This window comes from Aquarana catesbeiana, linkage group LG03, assembly GCF_042186555.1.
Source record: "Aquarana catesbeiana isolate 2022-GZ linkage group LG03, ASM4218655v1, whole genome shotgun sequence".
NCBI lineage: Eukaryota > Metazoa > Chordata > Amphibia > Anura > Ranidae > Aquarana > Aquarana catesbeiana.
In genome coordinates this window covers 319,368,620-319,391,318 of record NC_133326.1, presented here as the reverse complement: position 1 = coordinate 319,391,318, position 22,699 = coordinate 319,368,620, and the positions used below count along the sequence as shown (strand labels likewise).

Sequence of the window (22,699 nt, the reverse complement as noted above, 5' to 3'; positions counted from 1 at the left end):
AGACCTGTGTTGCCATCCACCAACCTGATGTAGAGACCTGTGTTGCCATCCACTAACCTGAAGTACAGACCTGTGTTGCCATCCACCAACCTGAAGTACAGACCTGTGTTGCCATCCACCAACCTGATGTACAGACCTGTGTTGCCATCCACTAACCTGAAGTACAGACCTGTGTTGCCATCCACTAACCTGAAGTACAGACCTGTGTTGCCATCCACTAACCTGAAGTACAGACCTGTGTTGCCATTCACTAACCTGAAGTACAGACCTGTGTTGCCATCCACCAACCTGAAGTACAGACCTGTGTTGCCATCCACTAACCTGATGTGCAGACCTGTGTTGCCATCCACTGACCTGATGTACAGACCTGTGTTGCCATCCACTAACCTGATGTACAGACCTCTGTAGGACATCCATATGTCCTACAGCAAACCTATTTTCATTATAGCAGTTAACAAATATCTACAGGCAGATGGTGGTGGCTGTCAAAATTGGTAGGAGTGGGGGAATCCCATCTCCATATCCATGTAAGGGCACCAAAAGTAATTGAATTGACTATGATGGGTTACTGTATTTTTCTTATGCTGGAGGGAAGGCTGGTTTGCCCATACAGTACATACATGAAGATCCTGCTGCAACTCATTATGTGTTTGTAGAAGTATACAATATATGCACGTGCTGAACAAAAATTGTAAAAAAATCACATGCAGACTTTAATATCCACTATGTTTGAATACCATAGTTTATATTAATGGAATTTTTTTTTTCAGAAATGAGAGCCTGGCTTGGCATGGTCAAGCTGTATTCCTATAAGGGGGAAGAGGAGTGAGCATCAACTATCTCAGGGTGAGCAGTAGTGACTGGGATAGGGTTCCTAACCAGCCCACTCAATATTTCCCTGGGAGCAACAAACTTTAATGTATCTGCCTCACCCGAAGACATGAGATGGTTGCCCAATCCAGCTGTTTAGCAGCTAAAAATCCAGTGGTATAAGTCACAGTAAATAAAAAATCAGTAATTGTTTAAAAGGTTTAAAAAAAACGATTAAGGGTGCATTCAGATGGGAATAAATGTTTGAATCTTCATGTCTGTTCTCCCGCAAAGTGGCTACCTGCAGGCCTCAATTTATCTCTAAGAAAAATGAGGTTACTGCAGGGTACACTGCATGTTGGCACAGGCCTGGAAATAATGTGCATTTCTTCATTTTCTTTCAGTTTTTATTACTGCCTATGACATATTACAAACATCTGAGTACAAATAATTGTGAATTAAAGAATATGTTTCATATTCCTGATATGTGCCTGTTGTACCATGTAATTTTGTTAAAAAGTATCCTGTTCTCATTGTATTGCTCCCTTTGTGTGAATGACCTTGTGATTCCTGCCAGTTCCCCTGCTGTCCTATTTCAAACTGAGCATGCTAGGTATGAGAGCACATTCATCTCAGTGTGGTCAGTTTTCTGGCTGTGCTGGGAGAACAGCCTGCCTGTCCTCCAATGATCACATTTGTGCTGACATGCTCCCCCTCCACATAGCCCTTCACTGGGAAAATCAGTTTACGGCTGTTTCTCCACCCCCACCTCTCTAAGCCCCTAATGCAGCTGAGAATAGAAATTGTGTGATCACTTAAAAAAATTAAAGAACAAGGTATTTATAACATTTATACATATATAACTGATTATTTAACTGAATTGAGTGTTTTATAAGGTTAGGGTTCACATATTCTTAAGCACTTACACAGAGGGCTTTTTATCTTAATGCATAGAATGCATTATGTTAAAAAACCTTTTGCTTTTACAACCACTTTAAGGAGAGTAAAACATAGGTAATGGAATATCCACTTACTTTGTAGCTGACTATATCATTAAATGTCCTCTTTATAAATTGTAATATTTTAGCTATGGCACGCTCAGTGTCTGACATTTGTTTGTACAGCTTCTTTCTTTGCTTAGACTCTTCCATCCGTGCAACTGATGTACCATTGTAACCTAAATTAAAAAAAAAAAAACAGAGGTGTGCTTATTGGTTGGTTATTTGAAGGCCACCTTTATTTCCAGTTCTCTGTAAAATCAATAGTGCCGGATTAAACTCTGGGGAGGCCCCAATGCAAACAAAATCTTGGGACCCCCCTCAAAGGTTTCTGAAGCTTTCTCAAGCACTCTAGTGGAATAACATTGAAATAAGTAGTGTGCACATAGGGTGCTAGATGGAGATCACTACTGTACATTACTTATACATAGGGTTGCAAAAAAATGATTTACAAACTGACAGCTTAAAGAAGATGAGCTTTTAGATGAGAAACTCTAATGTGAAACTGATGTCTATGGTTTATGTACTTTAAGTTGTTATTGAGTACATTACATAAATACAGTATTTTCTCTATAGAGTCTTTAATTTAAAGTCTACGGTTTATGTACAGGTTTGGATGGCTGTGAAAATAGTGTGTGAATGTTCCATTTTTGGTTTTGAGTTTTTGATTGGATGAAGTTAGAGTTTACATATATTGAAGTTAAATATATGACTATGTAATATGGTAACGAAATGGAACTCTTACTCAGGTACTGTATGTACTAATAATAAGTGTCTGTTGATATACTACATGTTTGTCAAAACTTTAAAATTCAATAAAAAACATTGATAAAAAAAAAAAAAAAAAAAAGAGTTTTTGATTGGATGATGAAAAACTTCCTGATTCCCGACATTGCAGGTGCCCTGGATAGGTAAGTGTCCTTATTTTAAAGGTCAGCAGCTGCAGTATTTGTAGCTGCTGATTTAAAAAAAAAACTAATTAGGCGGAACTCCGCTTTAAACACATTACTAATAGCACTAGCTACATGTTTATAGTTTAAATATTGATATTTGCATGGTTTAGCACTGAAAACGTCCATTCTAGGTACTTTTTTTGCAGTGTCAGTAAAAAATGCGGCTCTGCCAGTAAATGTCACAATTATTTGCCAGTAGAAAATTGGTGTCGTTTGTAAATCTTGGCTTTCTGACAGTAAATTTCACTTTGGGGGGTTGGCAACACTACCCCCTTCTTTAAGCTTTGGGGAAAAATCACTTAAAAAGTGCAACTTCCTTTTCAGAGTGAACAGCCAATTTGCCTTTAATAAATCAACTCGAAAGAGTCTATAGTCATGTTTGGACATGTGCAATTAATTTCGGTCCGAATATAAATACGGACTAATTTTTGGTTATCTCTGAATGAAATAGTAACGAATATTCGTATATCGTTTTCTAACGAATTCCAAATTTTCGGAAAGATTTGAATTCCGATCGGTCGAAAAATGATTGAGCAATTCGAATTGTGTGTGAAGAATAGCTGGTTGTTAAGGAGCAGGCCAGGCAGCCGGCCGCCACATCCTTAATAACTGATGAGTCATCATCTGTCAGCGGGCTTCCCCGCTGACAGCTGCATGTAAACAGATTTGCGGGCAAATAAAAATTCAGAAAAAAACACAGCGTGGGGTCCCCCCCAATCCATATCAGGCCCTTCGGGTCTGGTATGAGTTTTTAAGGGAAATCCCACGCCAAAATGTTACAAAAGTGGCACGGGGTACCCCCTAAAATCCATACCAGACCCTTATCTGAGCATGCAGCCAAGAAGGTCAGGAAAGGCGGGTAGAACTGGGAAACAAATTCAGAAACAAATCAACTAAATGTAATTAGTAACATAATGAATCTATCCAAAACAAAACAAAACAAAACTATTTTTTTCATTCTGCACATGTCTAGTCATGTTTAACTACAACCGCTGTGACTTGTAGCTTACATGGGACTTTCCCTTGCTCCCAGCTGCTGAAAAGAACAGTGGGGGAGTGACAGGAAGTATATGTGTGGGGGAGTGACAGGAAGTATATGTGTGGGGGAGTGACAGGAAGTATATGTGTTAGTTTGGGGCCCGTTCACAATGCTTCGAATTTTATTGCGAATTTGAACTCAAATTCGCAAGTCATTTAAATAACATAGTTTTCTATTAGTGCAGTTCACATCCATGCGTTGCAAATCTAAGCTGCGTAAAAAAAGGTTTCTGTGCGAGTTTGATCCGTGTGTGATGCGAATTCAGCTCCATAGACTGCAATTGAACTTGCAATGAAAACGCAATTGTACATTCACATCACTGGGATATTCATTTTTTTTTTTTATATGGCTGGCCAGACATAAAATCGCGATCCCCTCCCAATTTGACAACCAATTCGCAATATTTGCCGTAGAATTGCAGTAGATTCGCCAGAACACATAAAGAATTCGCAATGAAAATTTGCAACGCAATCGGATCAAATTTGTGCAAAATGTGCACCGCAGCAGTGTGAACCGGCCCTTAAACTGACCCTGTTCCATTTACAGCTGTGCTACTTATGAGAATTAAAATGCTTGTGAGTCCTTCATCTTAGCATTCATTGTTTGCATCCTTCTGTCCCGAAAATGAAATTTCTTTTGCTGCATCTCATCTCATTTAAAGGTTCATTCTACTCAAACATAAAAACTTAAATTCACCCATTTAACACAAGCTAGCTATTAAATGGCTGCAGGTCTGGCAGTTGTCTTGCGTTGCAGATTGCAGTGCTAGCTACATCTTTACATTTGCTAGAATTCGCTGAATACTGAAGCCCTTGAAAGTACAGGCCACCAAGGTTTATGGTTCCAGTTCCTCCCTCTCATTATGCCAACTGTAGCCTTGTCCCAGCACAAACTAGGCAGAGTGTCAAACTGGTGGCCCTCCAGCTGTTGCGGAACTACAAGTCCCATCATGCCTCTGCCTGTGGGAGTCATGCTTGCAACTGTCAGCCTTGCATTGCCTCATGGGATTTGTAGTTTCGCAACAGCTGATGACTAGTAGTATGGACTGAAATATGTGGCAAGAGGCTGCTGTCTTACCCAGCATAAAGTGTGTAAGTAGGTAGGGGTTTAAGCTTACAAGTAGGCTGAGCAGATTTTCTGACTTTACACATTGGCAATGCTTTCTGGATAGCCTTAAAGTGGATGTAAACCCTCTCCTATACCCTGTGAAGTGAACAGCCCCAGATGATACACAGGGATGAAACAAATCTCCCTACATAAGTTTTACATGTATATCTGCTGTCTTCAGCTTGTTATAGTCTTTAGAACTCTTACATCGTGTTCAAATTTTTACCTCCTCATTCAGCAGTAGGAGTGTAGTCTTGGCTTATACTGTGCGACAGCTGATTGGAGGAAAGGCACACACCCCCCCTCCACATAGGCAGAAGAACAAAGATACTTTCAGAGCTGTGCTGTGACAAGACAAGCTCTCTGCTTATCTATTTATAGCACCCACCCCCTGACACATATTTCAGACTGGCTTTATTCCCCGTCTTGGAGAACTTGTCAGATGTTATGCTGATAACAGAGGAACGAAACAGCAGAAACACAGGGGACTCAGGGCTTTGGAGAGAGATAAATAAACACTACAGATATATGTGTCTAGGTCAAATTTCATAAAATGGGGTTTACATCCACTTTAATAGTTCACTTCTTTTACTCTGTACTTTTTCTTTTGTGAGCTGCATTATCCTTGAAGTCAATACTGAGCTGTTTCAGTACACTTGTTATATGGCTCATTTAAGCATTTCCACAATATACAGTTATTGCTTACAATACAAGAATTATTCCCATCACTACCAGGGAACTGATACGGCATACAGCAAGAACATCTGGGGTAATTACAGTTTGTTGTACGCTTTATTTCACATTATGATGAATTTACCTTTGTCAAAGAATCTATTAGGATCAGAGGCCTCTCTCTCAAACATCTCCAGCTCCGCTAACATTTTCTCTCTTTTCTGGATGAGTAATACTGCTTTTTCCCACATCCGTATTGCCTGAAAAATTAAACAGGACACTAAATTTACTTTTTTATATGTCATTCTTCAATAAAATGTGTCTTGCATAACAGAGATGCTCATAGCAATGTGGATGTCCTCAGAAGCATATGGACCGATGACCAAAGAAAGGGCAAACAGGTTAGCGATAGAGGAGCATTAGACTCCTTGGCCATGATTAATCAAGCTACAACTGCACATAAAGCTTTCTTAAAGTGGTGTTCCACCCTAAAAAAAAAAAGTCATGATTGTGGCTAAAAAAAAATTAAAAAAAATATTTGGATATTTTTTTTTTTTTACTTACCTCTAAATGCCTGTTGCTAGGGGGTCCCTCGTAGTCTGCCTCTTCCAGTGCCTGGGCTGGTGACATCACTTCCCCCTCGGCACAGGAAGGGCTCAGCTCTGCTCCCTCCCTCCTGTCAATCATCTGGGACCCATTACAGGTCCCAGGTGACTGAGCGGCCAATCACGGCGCCGCTCGCGCATGCGCAGTGGGTGCCAGGCTGTGAAGCCACAGCCCGGCACCCACAGTTGCAATGCTGGCGCCACTGAACAGAGGGGGAGACGAGCGGGGCTTCGATCCCCCGCATCGCTGGACCCCGGGACAGGTAAGTGTCCAATTAAAAGTCAGCAGCTGCAGTATTTGTAGCTGCTGACTTTTAATTTTTTTTTTTTTGACTGGCCCTCCTCTTTAAGTGGTCTTTCAAAATATATCACATAAAATAACATTGCTTGAAAGGTCACTTTAGCATGTCCTAAATACTATCACACCCTGATCAATCAGGGCCTCTGTCATCTCTAACCCATGACCTCTGCAACCCCATCATTGCTTCCCTGTTCTACCAACACAGGCATTTTAGAATCTTAAAAAGGAACTTGGAATTGCATCAGCTTACAAATTAAAAAATGTAAAGTGTTCTGAGTAGCCATACTAGTATTAAAATGTAATATTGTAAGGATAACTTTACTTTAAAAATATGGTAGCAATGCTAAAATATCCAGAGACACAAAGCTACTTTTAAAATGTTCCCTCTCTCTTTTCTTTCCTGTGCTTTGGGCCTCATGCACACGGGGCGTTAGAAAAAACAAGCTGCAAAGCCACTACCATCACCAGGAACAAGTGACTGTAAAAACACGCTTTTAGTAGCTTTTTGGATTGGCGTTATTGTGCGTTTAGCCACGTTAACTTTTAGCAGTGTTTCTCTGCCTCAAAATCATTTGTTCCTTGTGAAAGCCGTCTTAACTGATCTGACTTTCAGCCCATTGATTTGAATAGAAGTCAAATCCAAGTCCGATCATCATGATCCGACTTGAAGGGGAACCCCATGCCAAATTTTAAAAAGCAAACAGCGTGGGGTGCCTCCAAAATCTATACCAGACCCTTATCCGAGTATGCAGTCTGACAGGTCAGGAAAGCAAGCACCCCCCCCAGGACCATTCCAGACCACACTCCCTCAACATGGGGGTGGGTGCTTTAGGGCATCCCCCCACCCCAAAGCACTGTTGATAGGGACAAGGGTCTCCTACCGACAACTCTGGGCAGTGGTTGTGGGTGTCTGCGGGCAGGGGGCTTATCCGAATCTCGAAGCCCCCCATGGCCATCCGCTGATGTCACCATTAGACCCTGCCCCTTGTGACGGCACGTGACAGCACAAGGTGGGTCTCATCGTGACGTAACCGCTTGGCAGTGGCGGCTGGTGCTTTATCGGTCGGGATGGCAGACAGAGCTGACCACAGAACCCCCCCCTTCGCTCAAGCCCGCCACCCCACACTGACCCCCACATTGTTTGAGCCAACCACTGCATGCCATTGAATACAACGCCCACCCCCACCTAGTCGCTAGCTCGCCCTTTTGCCCGCCAGGCCCCCGTTAGCCCCACACTCACCCCGTGCAGGTCACAGCTGTGGCGGATTCCCCCCTCTGTCTCCTCCGTGTCCCGGCCGTTGCTTCTCCTCCCAGCCAATGGGGTCTCGGGACCCACTTCCTGATTGGCCGGGAGGAGAAACAGGAAGACATTAGCGAATATTAATTTGCTAATGTCACACAACAGGGTGGGCTCGGGGCGCAGTGGTCTGCGCCCCAATTCCAACCATTTTTGAAGCCAATTAGAGCCTCAGACTCTAATCATACCCTTGTAAAAAAAAAAATCCATAGAAATCCATGTGTCCAGCACCCCGCATGTAGATTAGGAGCTGGGCGCATTGATTAGGGGGTGCGTGCCCATGCATCCCTAATGAGTTGCCACAACAGCAGCGGCGTAGACGACCGGAAGAAGGACACTGGAGGAAGAAGACCAGAGGAAGAAGACCGGAGGGAGAAGACTGGAGGGAAAAGAACAGAGGGAGAAGAACAGAGGGAGAAGAACAGAGGGAGAAGACCGGAGGAAGATTTTTAATAAAGGACTTGTCAAAACTGTCTCTAGTTTTTATTTACACTACACTGCCTTTTTTTGGGGTGAATTGTTAGGGGTACAATGTACCCCATACTCATTTACATGGGGGGGCGGGATCTGGGGGCCCCCTTGTTAAAGTGGTTCCAAATTCCAATAAGCCCCCTGCCCGCAGAGCCCCACAACCACCGCTCAGGGTTGTTGGGAAGAGGCCCTTGTCCCTATCAACATGGGGACAAGGTGTTTTGGGATGGGGGGCGCAGAGCGCCCGTAATGCAGGGCCCAGGGGCGCCGGCCCCCTAATCTCCATTCAGGGCGCCGGACACATGGATTCTAATAGGCTTCAAAAGAAAGGGTGGGCTCGGGGCCCAACCAGTTGTGTGACAATAGCGAATTAATATTCGCTATTGTCTTCCTTATTCTCCTCCCTGGACAATTAGGAAGCGGGCCCTGAGACCCGTCACCCGACTGGCCAAGAGGAGACGCGATCCTACTGGACCGGGGGTGGCTTTGGGTGAATTGTTTGCAGACCCCCCCCAAAGAATATACCACCAGCCGCCACTGGCACCCCCCCATGTTGAGGGCGTGTGGCCTGGCCAGATAAGGGTCTGGTATGAATTTTGGGAGGACCCCAAGCCGTTTTTTTTTTCATTTTGTGTTGGGGTTCTCTTTCAAGATCCATACCAGACTCAAGGGGCCTGGTATGGATCTTGGGGGAGACCTCCATTTTTATTTTTTTTTTGGCGTGGTGTTCCCCTTTAAGATTCTCAGAGCACAAGTCTCACCACAAGTCAGGTCATGATGATCTGACTTCAATGCGACTATTCAAATCAATGGGCTGAAAGTCAGATCAGTTAGGAGCTCTCATAGGGAACCATTCATTTTTACAAGTAAAAAAAAAAAAAACATGGCTTAAAGGGGAGTTCCGCCGAAAAAAAAATATTAAAAGTCATCAGCTACAAAAAGTGTAGCTGCTGACTTTTAATAATTGGACACTTACCTGTCTCACGGTCCAGCGATGCGGGCGTACGAAGCCCCGCTCCTCTCCCCCTCCTCTCCACGGCGCCGGCATTCTTACTGTTGGCGCACGCTGCGCGCTGTGAATGGCCGGGCAATCTTCTGGGACCTGTGACATGTCCCAGAAGATTTCAGAGAGAGAGGGGGGAGAGGTGATCTTCCTTCCAGTGCCATTGAGAGCCGGGAGGAAGTGGGAGCTGGATGCCTCTAAAAAGAGGGTATCCGCTCCCCCCAAAAAATGACATGCCAAATGTGGCATGTCAGGGGGTCATCATCACTTAAAGCGGAAGTTCCATTTCTGGGTGGAACACCGCTTTAACACTGTATCCAGCGTTAAGCTACATTTAGCAACCTTTAGCAGCGTCAGATGTTTTTACAGCTGAAACGTTGGTCTTCATAACGCGCTGGCTCTGGGGTTTTGTTTTGCAGCTTCAAAACGACTATGCCACTTACAGCTCCTAAAAGCCTGTGTGTGCTCGAAGCCATAGCATAACACGGAGAGAGGTTTTTAATCTGCAAAAAAAAAACATCTGATGCTGGTAAAAGCAGCTGTAAATATGCCCTGTGTGCATGAAGCTTTAAAAGCTGTCAATAAAGCCTGCAGTTTGCACTTATCAACACTGTACTGCAGACTGGGAAGGTCCCTGAATTAGCTAATGTGGTTTATGGCAATCTGGATGTAGCCATTTGGAATGATAATAACTCGTCCACTGGGTCAAAGCAGAGTAGTGAAGACATTTTTTTTATTCTAATGTCTTTCGATATTTAAAAAAATAGAGTTCAAAATATCCAATCCATTAAAAATGACTGTACTTGTACATTTATTTAAATGTAATTTCTACATTGTTGCATTTTGCGCTACAGTGCTGTGGTTTTACTTCATATGTCACAGAATTGCTTTGTTTCAAACTGGAACACAGTTTGGATACATTTGCTGACCCAAACTATTGACTGCATGCTGTTAAAAAAAAAAAAAAGTCTGCAAGACTGAAGTGAATTATCTACTATGGCAGTATGGCAGGGGTAGGCAACCTTTTGAGCACAGTGTGGCAAAAATTTTTTTCAAATAAATTGAGCGCGACGATTTTATAATAAAAAATGTCAATTTCACACTCTCAATCAAGAAAAGGATTTTTTTTATTAAGAAAATGTGGTAAACTACTTGAGTAATAGTGAGAAATTAACATCCTGCCCTCTCACGCCTCAGATCAGCCACAATGGCTGCAACTTCACACTTCAGATCAGCCCCAATTCCTGCAACGTCAGTCCTCAGATCACTGTACCCCCCCTGCACATCTGCCCTACCATTATAACCCCCTGCACATCTGCCCTACCACTGTACTACCCTGCACATCTGCCCCATTACTGTAACCCCCTGCACATCTGCCCCACCACTGTACTACCCCCACCTCTGTACCCTCCTGCTCATCTGCCTCACCAATGTACCCCCTTTCTCATCTGCCCTACCACTGTACCTCCCTGCACATCTGCTCCACCGCCGTACCCCCATGCTCTTCTGTCTCACTGCTGAACCACCTTCTCATCTGTAGTAACACTGAACCCATCTCCTCATCTGCCCCACCACTGTAACCCCCTTTCTCATCTGCCCCACCACTGTACCTCCTGCACATCTGTCTCACCCCTGTACCTCTGCTCTTCTGTCCCACCTCTGTTCCCCCTGCTCTTCTGCCCCACTACTGTAACCCCCTGCTCATCTGTCCCACCATAGTACCTCCTTTCTCCTCTGCCCTGCCATTGTACCCCCTCTGCACATCTGCCCCACCTCTGTACCCACCTGCTCTTCTGCCCCATCACTGTAACCCCTGATCATCTGTCCCACCAATGCAGCTCCTTACACATCTGCCCCACCGCTGAACCTCCCTGCTCTTCTGTCCTAAGGCTGAAACCTCCCGCTCCTCTGTCCCACCATTAAACCCCCTTGTCATCGCTCCCACCACTGTACCCACCTTTACATCTGCCTCACCGCTGTACCCTCCTGCTTTTCTGTCCCACCTCTGAACCCCTCCTGCTCATTTGCCCCACCGCTGTACCCTCCTGCTTATCTGCTCCTCCGCTGTACCCTCTTCTCATATATGATATGTGTGATATGCAGAGTGGTGCAAGGAAGCAGAGATGAGACACCCCTGTACCCCCCTGTACATCTGCCTCACCGCTGTACCCTCCTGCTTTTCTGTCCCACCGCTGAACCCCTCCTGCTCGTTTACCCCACTGCTGTACCCATCTGCTCATCTGCTTCAACGCTGTACCCTCTTCTCATCTATGTGTGATATGCAGAGTGGTGCAAGCAAGCAGAAATGAGACACATCTACCTGTCCTGGCACACTCATCCCAGCTGATCCGCCTCTCGCATCCAGCCCATGTGCTTGTATGTGCTGTATGTGATGTCACATATAAGCATCTGGAATGGATGCGGAATGATGAGCTCAGGTCAGGAGCATTTTCTGAAAGCAGTGGGCCTGTGTGCAAGATCATAAGTTGGGCCCCTGCAGCTGAGAAAAAGTTTGGCGCTCCGCAAAAGTTGGGTGTGATTTTCACTGCACTGAATACTGGCTGTGGCTTAAAGGGACACAGAGTGCTGGGGTTCAGTAGTAAGTGACGCAAAAGGTCAGGTATAAGTGATGCGGAGTTCAGGGGTTGGGGGTAGGTGATGATGCAGAGGTTGGTAGTAGTAGATGATGCAGAGCTGAGGGGTCAGTAGTAAGTGACACATTTATATATACTGTGTATATACAGTATCTCACAAAAGTGAGTACACCCCTCATTTTTTTTGTAAATATTTTATTATATCTTTTCATGTGACAACACTGAAGAAATGACACTTTGCTACAATGTAAAGTAGCGAGTGTACAGCTTGTATAACAGTGTAAATTTGCTGTCCCCTCAAAATAACTCAACACACAGCCATTAATGTCTAAACTGCTGGCAACAAAAGCGAGTACATCCCAAAGTGAAAATGTCCAAATTGGGCCCAATTAGCCATTTTCCCTCCCGGTGTCGTGTGACTCGTTAGTGTTAAGGTCTCAGGTGTGAATACGGAGCAGGTGTGTTAAATTTGGTGTTATCGCTCCCACTCTCTCATACTGGTCACTGGAAGTTCAACATGGCACCTCATGGGAAAGAACTCTCTAAAGAATTGAAAAAAAGAATTGTTGCTCTACATAAAGATCGCCCAGGCTATAAGAAGATTGCAAAGGCCCTGAAACTGAGCTTCAGCACGGTGGCCAAGACCATACAGCGGTTTAACAGGACAGGTTCCACTCTACACAAGCCTCGCCATGGTCGACCAAGACGTTGGGTGCACATGCTCCGCGTCATATCCAGAGGTTGTCTTTGGGAAATGGACATATTAATGCTGCCAGCATTGCTGCAGAGGTTGAGGGGGTGGGGGGTCAGCCAGTTAGTGCTCAGACCATACTCCGCACACTGCATTAAATTGGTCTGCATGGCTGTCGTCCCAAAAGGAAGCCTCTTCTAAAGATGATGCACAAGAAAGTCCGCAAACAGTTTGCTGAAGACAAGCAGACTAAGGACATGGATTACTGGAACTGGTCTGATAAGACCAAGATAAACTTATTTGGTTCAGATGGTATCAAGCGTGTGTGGCAGCGACCAGGTGAGGAGTACAAAGACAAGTATGTCTTGCCCACGGTCAAGCATGGTGGTGGGAGTGTCATGGTCTGGGGCTGCATGAGTGCTGCCGGCACTGGGGAGCTACAGTTCATTGAGGGAACCATGAATGCCAACATGTACTGTAACATACTGAAGCAGAGCATGATCCCCTCCCTTCAGAGACTGGGCCGCATTCCAACATGATAACGACTCCAAACACACCTCCAAGATGACCACTGCCTTGCTAAAGAAGCTGAGGGTAAAGGTGATGGACTGGCCAAGCATGTCTCCAGACCTAGACCCTGCTGAGCATCTTAAACGGAAGGTGGAGGAGCGCAAAGGTCTCTAACATCCACCAGCTCCGTGATGTTGTCATGGAGGAGTAGAAGAGGACTCCAGTGGCAACCTGTGAAGCTCTGGTGAACTCCATGCCCAAGAGGTGTAAGGCAGTGCTGGAAAATAATGGTGGCCACACAAAATATTGACAGTTTGGGCCCAATTTGGACATTTTCACTTAGGGGTGTACTCACTTTGTTGTTAGCGGTTTAGACATTAATGGCTGTGTGTTGAGTTATTTTGAGGGGACAGGAAAATTACACTGTTATACAAGCTGTACACTCACTACTTTACATTGTAGCAAAGTGTAATTTCTTCAGTGTTGTCACATGAAAAAATATAATAAAATATTTACAAAAATGTGAGGGTGTACTCACTTTTGTGAGATACTGTGTGTGTATATATATATATATATATACATACACACTATACACACACATACAGTATATATACACACATACACATTAAAAATTATATTCCCAGAAGCTCAACAGTAATTCCACAAACTGTCACCTGATTGTGGTTTTCTCAATCACAGTGAAATCCCTTCTCTCTGAGACTGGTAGTGGCAACCGAGTGGGTCATCTTTCTCACAGTCCTCCTTCTCCTCCTGGAAACAGGGACCGCCCCCCTAGCAGAACTGCACTCAATCTCTTCCCCATCACAAGAGCTGACGATCGTATCTACAGCTAAATTAGAGAACCAAACAATGTTTCCTATCTTTTACAATGTGTGGAGGCACAGTGCCTCCCACTCAATGCAGGTGCGGCGTGGGGAATTCTGAGATTGGAATGCATTAGTGTCTCACTGACACTTCCCTGCGCTGCTCTGCTGATGGGGAGGGAGTTGCGCGTGGGCAAAAGATGCTTTGTGTGCTGCATGTGGCACCCATGCTGGGGGTTGACTACCCCTATACTATACCATGGACTCTTAATAGACAAAAAAAAAAACTGCATATACTATGTGTCAACATGATTTGACCTCATAATAGCTGAATACATATTTATCAAACAGGAATGTAAATTGTGATATGAATAATACAAAACAGTGTAGCTCTACTCAACAAAACTTTGCAAAAAAAAATCACAAGTTAAATAAATTGTACACATATATAGCATAAGAATACATCAATATCATGGTGCTAGATATAAAATTGTGCAACATGAAATCCACAGTGAGTCCCCAATAACCAAATGGTGCAATAATCTTCAAATAACAAATAAGTGTCATAAATAAATAAAACAAGACCGAAGTGCAAATGAGTTCAAAGTGATCAAATCTTAAACAAGCTGAATCATCCGTGATGTACTGAAGAAGTCCTGATTGGCAGACGTAACACATAAAGGGGGCAGAGCTGTGTGCCCATAACATCATGCTTGCTGTGCCAGAGCTATTACACATTGTGGTGAGCAATTTGTCTATGGGAGCAGACTTATATCAGCGGAGTATGCTTTATGATGAGAGGTGTTCTTTGCTTTCTTTGTGAGTGTTTTTATACATATATTTGCTTTAAATAAAATCCACCAGGGAGGACTATTAGTTCCTTTAGATTTGTATGTTCTTTTCTTGGTGGGATGAGTTGGGGATCATCTATGGCAGAGGGAGAGTGAAGATTTTGCCATCACTGATACCTTTGTTGGGGGAACGCACTGTATTGACTTCCTATAAGTTTTGCGGTAAAGACCTGCAGGTAAAACAGACTTAATTGTCACTGAGTGGAGTACTTCTTTCATCAAACAGTGGGAATTTTGGAAAGAAGATCACAAATGCTCACCTTGTTTAAGATTTGATTGCTTTGGACTCATTTGCACTTTGGATTTTTTAATTGTTTTATTTATGGCATTTAGTTGTTATTTGAGGAATATTGCACCATTTGGCTATTAGGGACTCATTGTGCATTGCATGTTGTACATTTTTATATCTAGCACTATGAGATTGATATATTCTTATGCTTTATGCATGTAAGATTTATTTAATTTGTGATTTTGTATACATATTTTTTTTGTGGGGTAGCACTACACTGGTTTGTATTATTCAAATTAACATGGTGTGTTTTGTCATGATGGAAAATGTATCTCAATGGCCCTCTGAACACTCCTGTATTGGATTGTATTTGTGCTTGTACTGTCCTAAAGTGATGTGAAAACTGTTAGAGCTTTATAGATCCTGTATGATAATAATAATTTAATTTAGTAGCAATACACCCCTGAATAACACTGTTGAAAATATACAACTACAAGTGTAATGATATGTTTAGGAATACAAATCTATTACCTCTGGCAGCCGGTCTCTGTACTCATTGGAACAATATTTAATAGCCATATCCAGTCGCTGGCGTTCTGGTATGTGAAGTGCATTCCATATAGCATTTATCATCTTCTGAAGATCTACATGACTGGCAGGTATATCTACCTTAATGCATAAATACAAGAGGATGCATAATAGTAAGAAAAAAATGTAGAAAAAAAAATTTACAAAATGTAAAAAATCCTCTAGGAATAGATCACTATATGAAGCAATATTCCTATACAGTGCCTTGAAAAAGTATTCATACACCTTGAAATTTTCCACATTTTGTCACATTACAACCAAAAACGTAAATGTTATTTTAATAGGATTTTATGTAATAGACCAACGCAAAGTGGCACATAATTGTGAAGTAAAAGGAAAATGATAAATGGTTTTCAAAATTATTTGCAAATAGATATCTAAAAAGTGTGGCATGCATTTGTATTCAGCCCCCCTAAGTCAATACTTTGTAGAACCACTTTAGGTGCAATTACAGCTGCAAGTCTTTTTTTGGGGATGTCTCTACCAGCTTTGCACATATAGAGAGTGACATTTTTGCCTAATCTTCTTTGCAAAATAGCTCAAGGTCTGTCAGATTGGATGGAGAGCATCTGTTAACAGCAATGTTCAAGTCTTGTCAGAGATTCTCAATTGGATTTAGGTCTGGACTTTTACTGGGCCATTCTAACACATGAATATGCTTTGATCTAAACCATTCCATTGTAGCTCTGGCTGTATGTTTAAGATCATTGTCCTGCTGGAAGATGAACCTCCGCCCCAGTCTCAAGTCTTTTGCATAACAGGTTTTCTTCTAAGATTGCCCTGTATTTGGCTCCATCCATCTTCCCATCAACTCCGACCAGCTTCCCTGTCCCTGCTGAAGAAAAGCATCCCCACAACATGATGCTCCCACCACCATGTTTCACGGTGGGAATGGTGTGTTCAGGGTGATGTGCAGTGTTAGTTTTTTGCCACACATAGCATTTTACTTTCAGGCCAAAGAGTTCAATTTTGGTTTCATCTGACCAGAGCACCTTCTTTCACATGTTCGTTGTGTCCCCAAAATGGCTTCTCGCAAACTGCAAACGGGACTTCTTATGGCTTTTTTTCAACAATGGCTTTCTTCTTGCCACTCTTCCATAAAGGCCAGATTTGTGGAGGGCAGTTGTCCTGTGGACAGATTCTCCCACCTGAGCTGTGGATCTCTGCAGCTCCTCCAGAGTTACCATGGACCTCTTGGCTGCTTCTCTGAGTAATGCTCTCCTTGCCTGGCCTGTCAGTTTAGGTGGACGGCCATGTCTTGGTAGGTTTGCAGTTGTGCCATACTCTTTCCATTTTCGGATGATGGATTGAACAGTGCTCTGTGAGATGTTCAAAGCTTGGGATAATTTTTTATAACCTAACCCTGCTTTAAACTTCTCCACAACTTTATTCCTGACCTGTCCTGACCTGTCTGGTGTGTTCCTTGGCCTTGAGGATGCTATTTGTTCACTAAGGTTCTCTAGCAAATCTCTGAGGGCTTAACAGAACAGATGTATTTATACTGAGATTAAATTACAAACAAGTGGATTCTATTTACTAATTAGGTGACTTCTGAAGGCAATTGGTTCCACTAGGTTTTGGTTAGGGGTATCAGAGTGAAGGGGGCTGAATACAAATGCACCCCACACTTTTCACAAATTTATTTGTAAAAAATGTTGAAAACCATTTATCATTTTGCTTCCACTTCACAATTCTGTGGCACTTTGTGTTGGTCTATCACATAAAATCCCAATAAAATACATTTACGTTCATGGTTGTAACATGACAAAATGTGGAAAATTTCAAGTAGTAGGAATACTTTTTCAAGGCACTGTAGTAAATACAGGATTAGCGAATCTTTTTAAGAAATTGTACATAGCTTGTACTTAACCTGGGACCCTGACTTGCATTTGAAGCTTATAAATATAAGAACAAAAGGTAAAACGAAATGCTTATTTCTATGATCTTACTGGCTTCTGCGTGAAATGCTTTTTTGTGTTAGTAATGAGAAGAATGACAGTCGTAAAATGTTTTCATCAAATTCCGGGTCTTAACCTTAATTAAGCCTCCTACATACATAAGATGACCCAACCTGTATTAGGTGGTGATAGAATGTCTGTTGAAGCCACCAGATGCCTCCATCTGCCTACTGCCAATGAAAAGAGCAACTGTAGGAAAAATTATCCTCATCGTTACTGTTCCCATCTAATATGGCTGGCATCAGTAGGTCCTCTCCTAACCTTCCTGCTCTCTAAATCATAATGCAGCCTCAGTCATTCTACTCAGCGGTGGATTCTGTGCTTCACCTATAGTCTGAATGCCATCCTTAATAATTGCAATCCAAAGAGCGATGTCTCTGCCAACAAGGAAATAAGCTGCCGAAGCTGCACTTACCATCAGCCTTGGTCAAACTCAGAATGCTGAAAACCATACTGCCACAAAATGTTGCCAATCATTGATAACCCCTTTCTGTTCACTTTGCTGTTTCTGTATAACTAGGCTCTCATCTTCATTCTTAGTTAGAGCTCAGAGAACGCCCAGATAGACGATAAGGAACCTTCTTTAATAGATATTTACTTCAGTAAACTAGGCACTGTATGTGACTATATTATGGAAGGCACAGCAGTCAAATATGGCATCCAAAATGTTGGAAAAGCTTTGACTTTGATAAAAAAAGTTGTTTTGCCAGTTTTTCAAACATATTTATATGTCTGGTGCTAAAATGTACAGTGTATTCACACATAATTCGCTTTAGAGGGATTATGGAGAATGTGCTGCAGATTGGTTAAAGAACTGTAAAATACCTGAGATGAAGTATTCAGTGATTCTTTTAGTTCCAAGTCAGCATCTGAAAATAAGCCAGGTGAAAACTATGGTTTATTAAATGGACATACTGTAACTGTACAAATAACACACTTTGAAGAAGAAAGATATATGTATCTGTTCAAGTTCCCGAACCTCAGCAATGGAAACAGAAATTTTCTGACAACTCTGCTACTATCAGCACATTATGATGTGTCCAAAATTTGTCATTATAAAATTCTATGTCTGTTACATTTTATTTAATAAAGCAAATCACAAAGGTTTTCTAAACTTTCTTCTAGGGAAGAATCTTATAGACTCTTAATAATCGGTCTTACTTGACACTTCACTGAGCATACCGATTTCAAGGCACAAAGAAGCTGATTGCTTTCAGCTTCTCCATGCGCACTAAGCATCAGACTCCAATGAACCAATGTTTTTTCTTACTTTTTTTGTATTCAGGGCACAGGACTTTCAAGGCCTATTCCAGATCAAAGGGGGGGAGGCCTAGGAAACCTTTATGCCCTGCCTGATTACACAGTGCTCTAGGCACAGTTTAACTAGCATAGAGTTTCATACTGACAAAATGCCTCAAATTACCTTTTTTGTCTCTTTTGAGTAGCAGTGTGGAGGAGCTTATCTATACCAATAGTATAGAGAATGCTATGATTAAAAAGCTATGCTAAGGATGCAATTCCAACAACCCAATTGAGGTATCTAATGTGTATATTGCCTATAGACACAGACAGATAATTTTCTTTGGCCACATTAAGATAAGAGATCTAGCGTCATTGATGTCTTTTGCAGCTCAAAGACAACCCTTGCTTGGGATGCAATTGGAGGAGCCATCTGAACACTGAACAGAAATACAGTAGATGTACAGTTGTCACACCTGGTGTGTACATGGCAGTGTTAATTTTGGCAGCAAATTTCGATTTAGTTTAAGTCTTAGTCTTAGGACTAAAATGGCATTTTAGTTTTAGTCCCATTTTAGTTTTCTGCAATTGTTTTAGTTTTAGTCATAATTAGTTGACTGAATCTCCAGTACATTTTAGTCGACTAAAATGTCCTACGTTTTAGTCGACTAAAATCTCCAGTACATTTTAGTCGACTAAAACTCATTTTAGTCGTCTAAAATCTAATAGGTGTAATTAAATTGTAATGCATTCATTAACATTTCTCTACAATTTCCAAACTCATTATATACTGCTGGAGTGAAAAATCTAATATGTTATTTATTATGGCATTGAGGTATGAACATGCACTACAGACCAATGTTAATTTTGAAGTCAAATTTCAATTTAGTTTTAGTCTTAGTCTTTTGACTAAAATGCCATTTTAGTTTTAGCTGTATTTTAGTCATCTCAGTTGTTTTAGTTTCAGTCATATTTTAGTCGGCTAAAATAATATTCATTTAGTCGACTAAAATGTTTTAGTCGTTATAGTCAAGAAATGAACACTGGTACATGGCCCTGTTAAAGTTACCATTAATATAATTGTTGGATAAACAGCATGTCTTTAAAAAAAGCATCATATAAGATAAACATGTACAGAGGTTTTAAAGGGTCTGTTCACTCAAGTCCAAGTATAGTGAAAGTATAGGTGTAGCCTAGTTGACTGAGTCATCCCCTGGCTATGTCTACCTTTTGAACACTCTCCAACAGTCGGATTTCTCTTTCACAATGCCCAACTCTGTCCTTGTCCATCTGTGAGTTTTGGCTATCTTTGCACATCCCAGTACTTCCTGTTGCATTCTAGATAATGCAAATTTAAATAAAGATCCAGAAATTCAAGTTTGTAGATCTCACCAATAAACCCCCCATGAATTATGAGAAGCTTTCACATGGTTTGGGGTGGACTAACCATTTCTGGTTCATACTCTTGAGCACTACAGGTGATCCTTATGTCCACTTGCTCCCTAAACATTGCTGTAAATGGAAACTGGGGTACAGGATAACTTTACAAATGTTGATTTAAATTCCATTCATCCCACTTTCTCCTCCCCATTCATGCCCTCCTGTCTAGTCAAGCATCAAAACAAAACTGATTTCCAGGCTCTTTTTTCTAATCAAAGATGCTCATACATAGTTAAAAGCTGCACTCCAGGAAAGTAGCATAATATACAGCTGAAAATATAATATATATAATTATAATTATATAATATAAAATATAAAAATGATCTGTCGAATGATTTATAATAATGTACAGCCAAATCAAACACAGGCCAGGTAGCATTGCCAAGTCTAGGATCCCCACTGTAGTTACAGCACTACAGCAGGACCTGGACATATTCCGAGATTGCTCATTAGAAGTCAAGGAGCAGCAGGACACCGGTATGCTAACCTCTCTGCTCTGCCCTGCTTTCAGCATGTTTACTGCCAGCACATGTGCATGCAGTGGAGCCTGACTGGCTCCTAGTGCTACCCCCCCCCCCCCCCCAGTCTAAATCCTGCTATGCAGGGATTACATAAATCTTAAATCAGATTGATTTTAGTTATTACAGTGGGTACATTTAAAAAATACTATTTATTCCAACCAATCAGGCCAATCTACACAATGGACATTAAGCCTTAGTGAAAGCTATAGTCAGAGCTTCTTTAGTATTAGTGGTGTAGCTTATAGTAAAAGATCTGAGAGGTAAGATTACCTTGTACAGGTGGGTCTGATCCAAGACCCCCAAGCATTATGCTGTTGACATTCCACATGCCGGGGCTGTAACTTTGTTTCTCAGCTCTGAGATCTGCAATCTTTTTCTCCCGTTGCCTATGCAAAAATATTTTTAAATTATCATTATTATCAGCAAGAACACAATCATTTTACTATGAATAAAATAAAGTCAGCCTGTTATAGACCCCCCCGTCGAATCTGGCAAATTAATTTGGCAAGGGAAATGCAGAACACAAAACAATAAGGGCTCTACAATGTAAAAGCTTTCCCTTGTTCCACAGGGGTTTTTAATTAACAGAAAGTACAAATGTTCTGTACAATCACAACCCTGTGGATGTATTAAGAAAAAAAAAATAAAAACCTTTAAGCTGCTGCTGATAAAGTGTTCCCATCTGATTAGTAAAAGCGCAGTGGTATAAAATAATATTACTACAGCAGGATAAATCAATCTACCTTTAAAGGCTCAGCATTAAAAATCACAATCCTAGTAGTCAATAATCAGCACTTTAGTTGAATTCGGTGTAGAACAAGCTCAACAGTCTGGCGTCATATATTATCAAAACCTTGTTCTTACAGTTAATTCTTCATTATGTCTAAAGACTATGGAAAATAAATAATCTTGGTTATGTTGACTATGGAATACAGAAGCTTGGAGCAAAGTGGACCTGTTACAGACAAATCACCTTCCTTGTTTCTTTGAAGAATAAAAAATCCAGTATTTATACTAAAAATTAGACCAAATCTAAATGTGAATTGTGAACCAACTATAGTTAGCAACAGTCCAATTCTGCTTTACTTGATGACATCATGTAGATATCCAATGGCATATTGGGTAATTCACAATGGGTTTTATGATCGTTATGATACAGTTGCTCACTACTGTTGTGAATAAGGCTGATGTGCAATGAGAACACTCACCTGCTTTTGTATGTGTCACTCCCTCGCTGACTTGGGCAGCAAGTCATCATTCCTTAATACCGATAGCTCTGTAGAAAGTAAATCGGCATCAAGAGAACAATGCCTTGCTCATACAGCTGGCAAGGCATCAACACAGGCAAGTAGGTGAGAATTAACGTTGTTATGTTCTTCATAGGAATCCTGCCACTGGCAATTTCTCAACCAGTAGCAGGATTGCACCGATGACATCAGCCTAACAAGTCAACATTTGATAATAGCAGATGACAGCGATGTCAGAAGCAAAACACCCAAATGATCATCTAACTGCTTGATCGTGTTAATTCTGTTCCCTTGAACTTGAACACTGAAAAAAGTAACCTCTGTGATTGGGAGAAAGCATTAGGCTTGCAACCCACAACTTCAACAGAATTGTAGACTTTGTGAACAACAGTGTATATTTCTCTCTGGTTTTATAGACTTGCACCATTTTATAGCTATGTGCTTAAAAAAACTAAAATTAACAAAATGAATAATTAAATGTATTTTCCTTTATAATAAAACCACTAATTATACTGGTGTTTATGCATAGGGTAATTAAATATTCAAACCTCTTTTTCTCTTCTTGCTTTTTTATTAAAGCAACACGTGCCTGCTCTTCATCTTCGGAATCACTGTTGTATAAATGGTAAATCACCTTTAGGTAATCCAGGTCCTAAAACAGGGATGTAAACTTAGAAATAAACCAACTAACATAAATTACTTTGAAAACAGTGTAGTAGTGATCTGGCATTAAGGCATCAACAAAATATGA

General features: G+C 41.6%; 1 protein-coding gene across 1 annotated transcript in view; it reads right to left on the bottom strand.

Annotated features, from left to right (window-relative positions):
• The window catches only part of CCDC87 (coiled-coil domain containing 87), a 111,502-nt gene that overhangs the window by 15,542 nt on the left and 73,261 nt on the right, over positions 1-22,699 (bottom strand). The window contains exons 15-20 of the mRNA XM_073620397.1: positions 22,497-22,600; positions 20,972-21,087; positions 18,327-18,370; positions 15,487-15,624; positions 5,725-5,839; positions 1,845-1,987 (exon numbers count right to left, since the gene is read on the bottom strand). Of these exons, the coding sequence (XP_073476498.1) occupies positions 1,845-1,987; positions 5,725-5,839; positions 15,487-15,624; positions 18,327-18,370; positions 20,972-21,087; positions 22,497-22,600 (660 nt within the window). The remainder of the gene's footprint in view (positions 1-1,844; positions 1,988-5,724; positions 5,840-15,486; positions 15,625-18,326; positions 18,371-20,971; positions 21,088-22,496; positions 22,601-22,699) is intronic.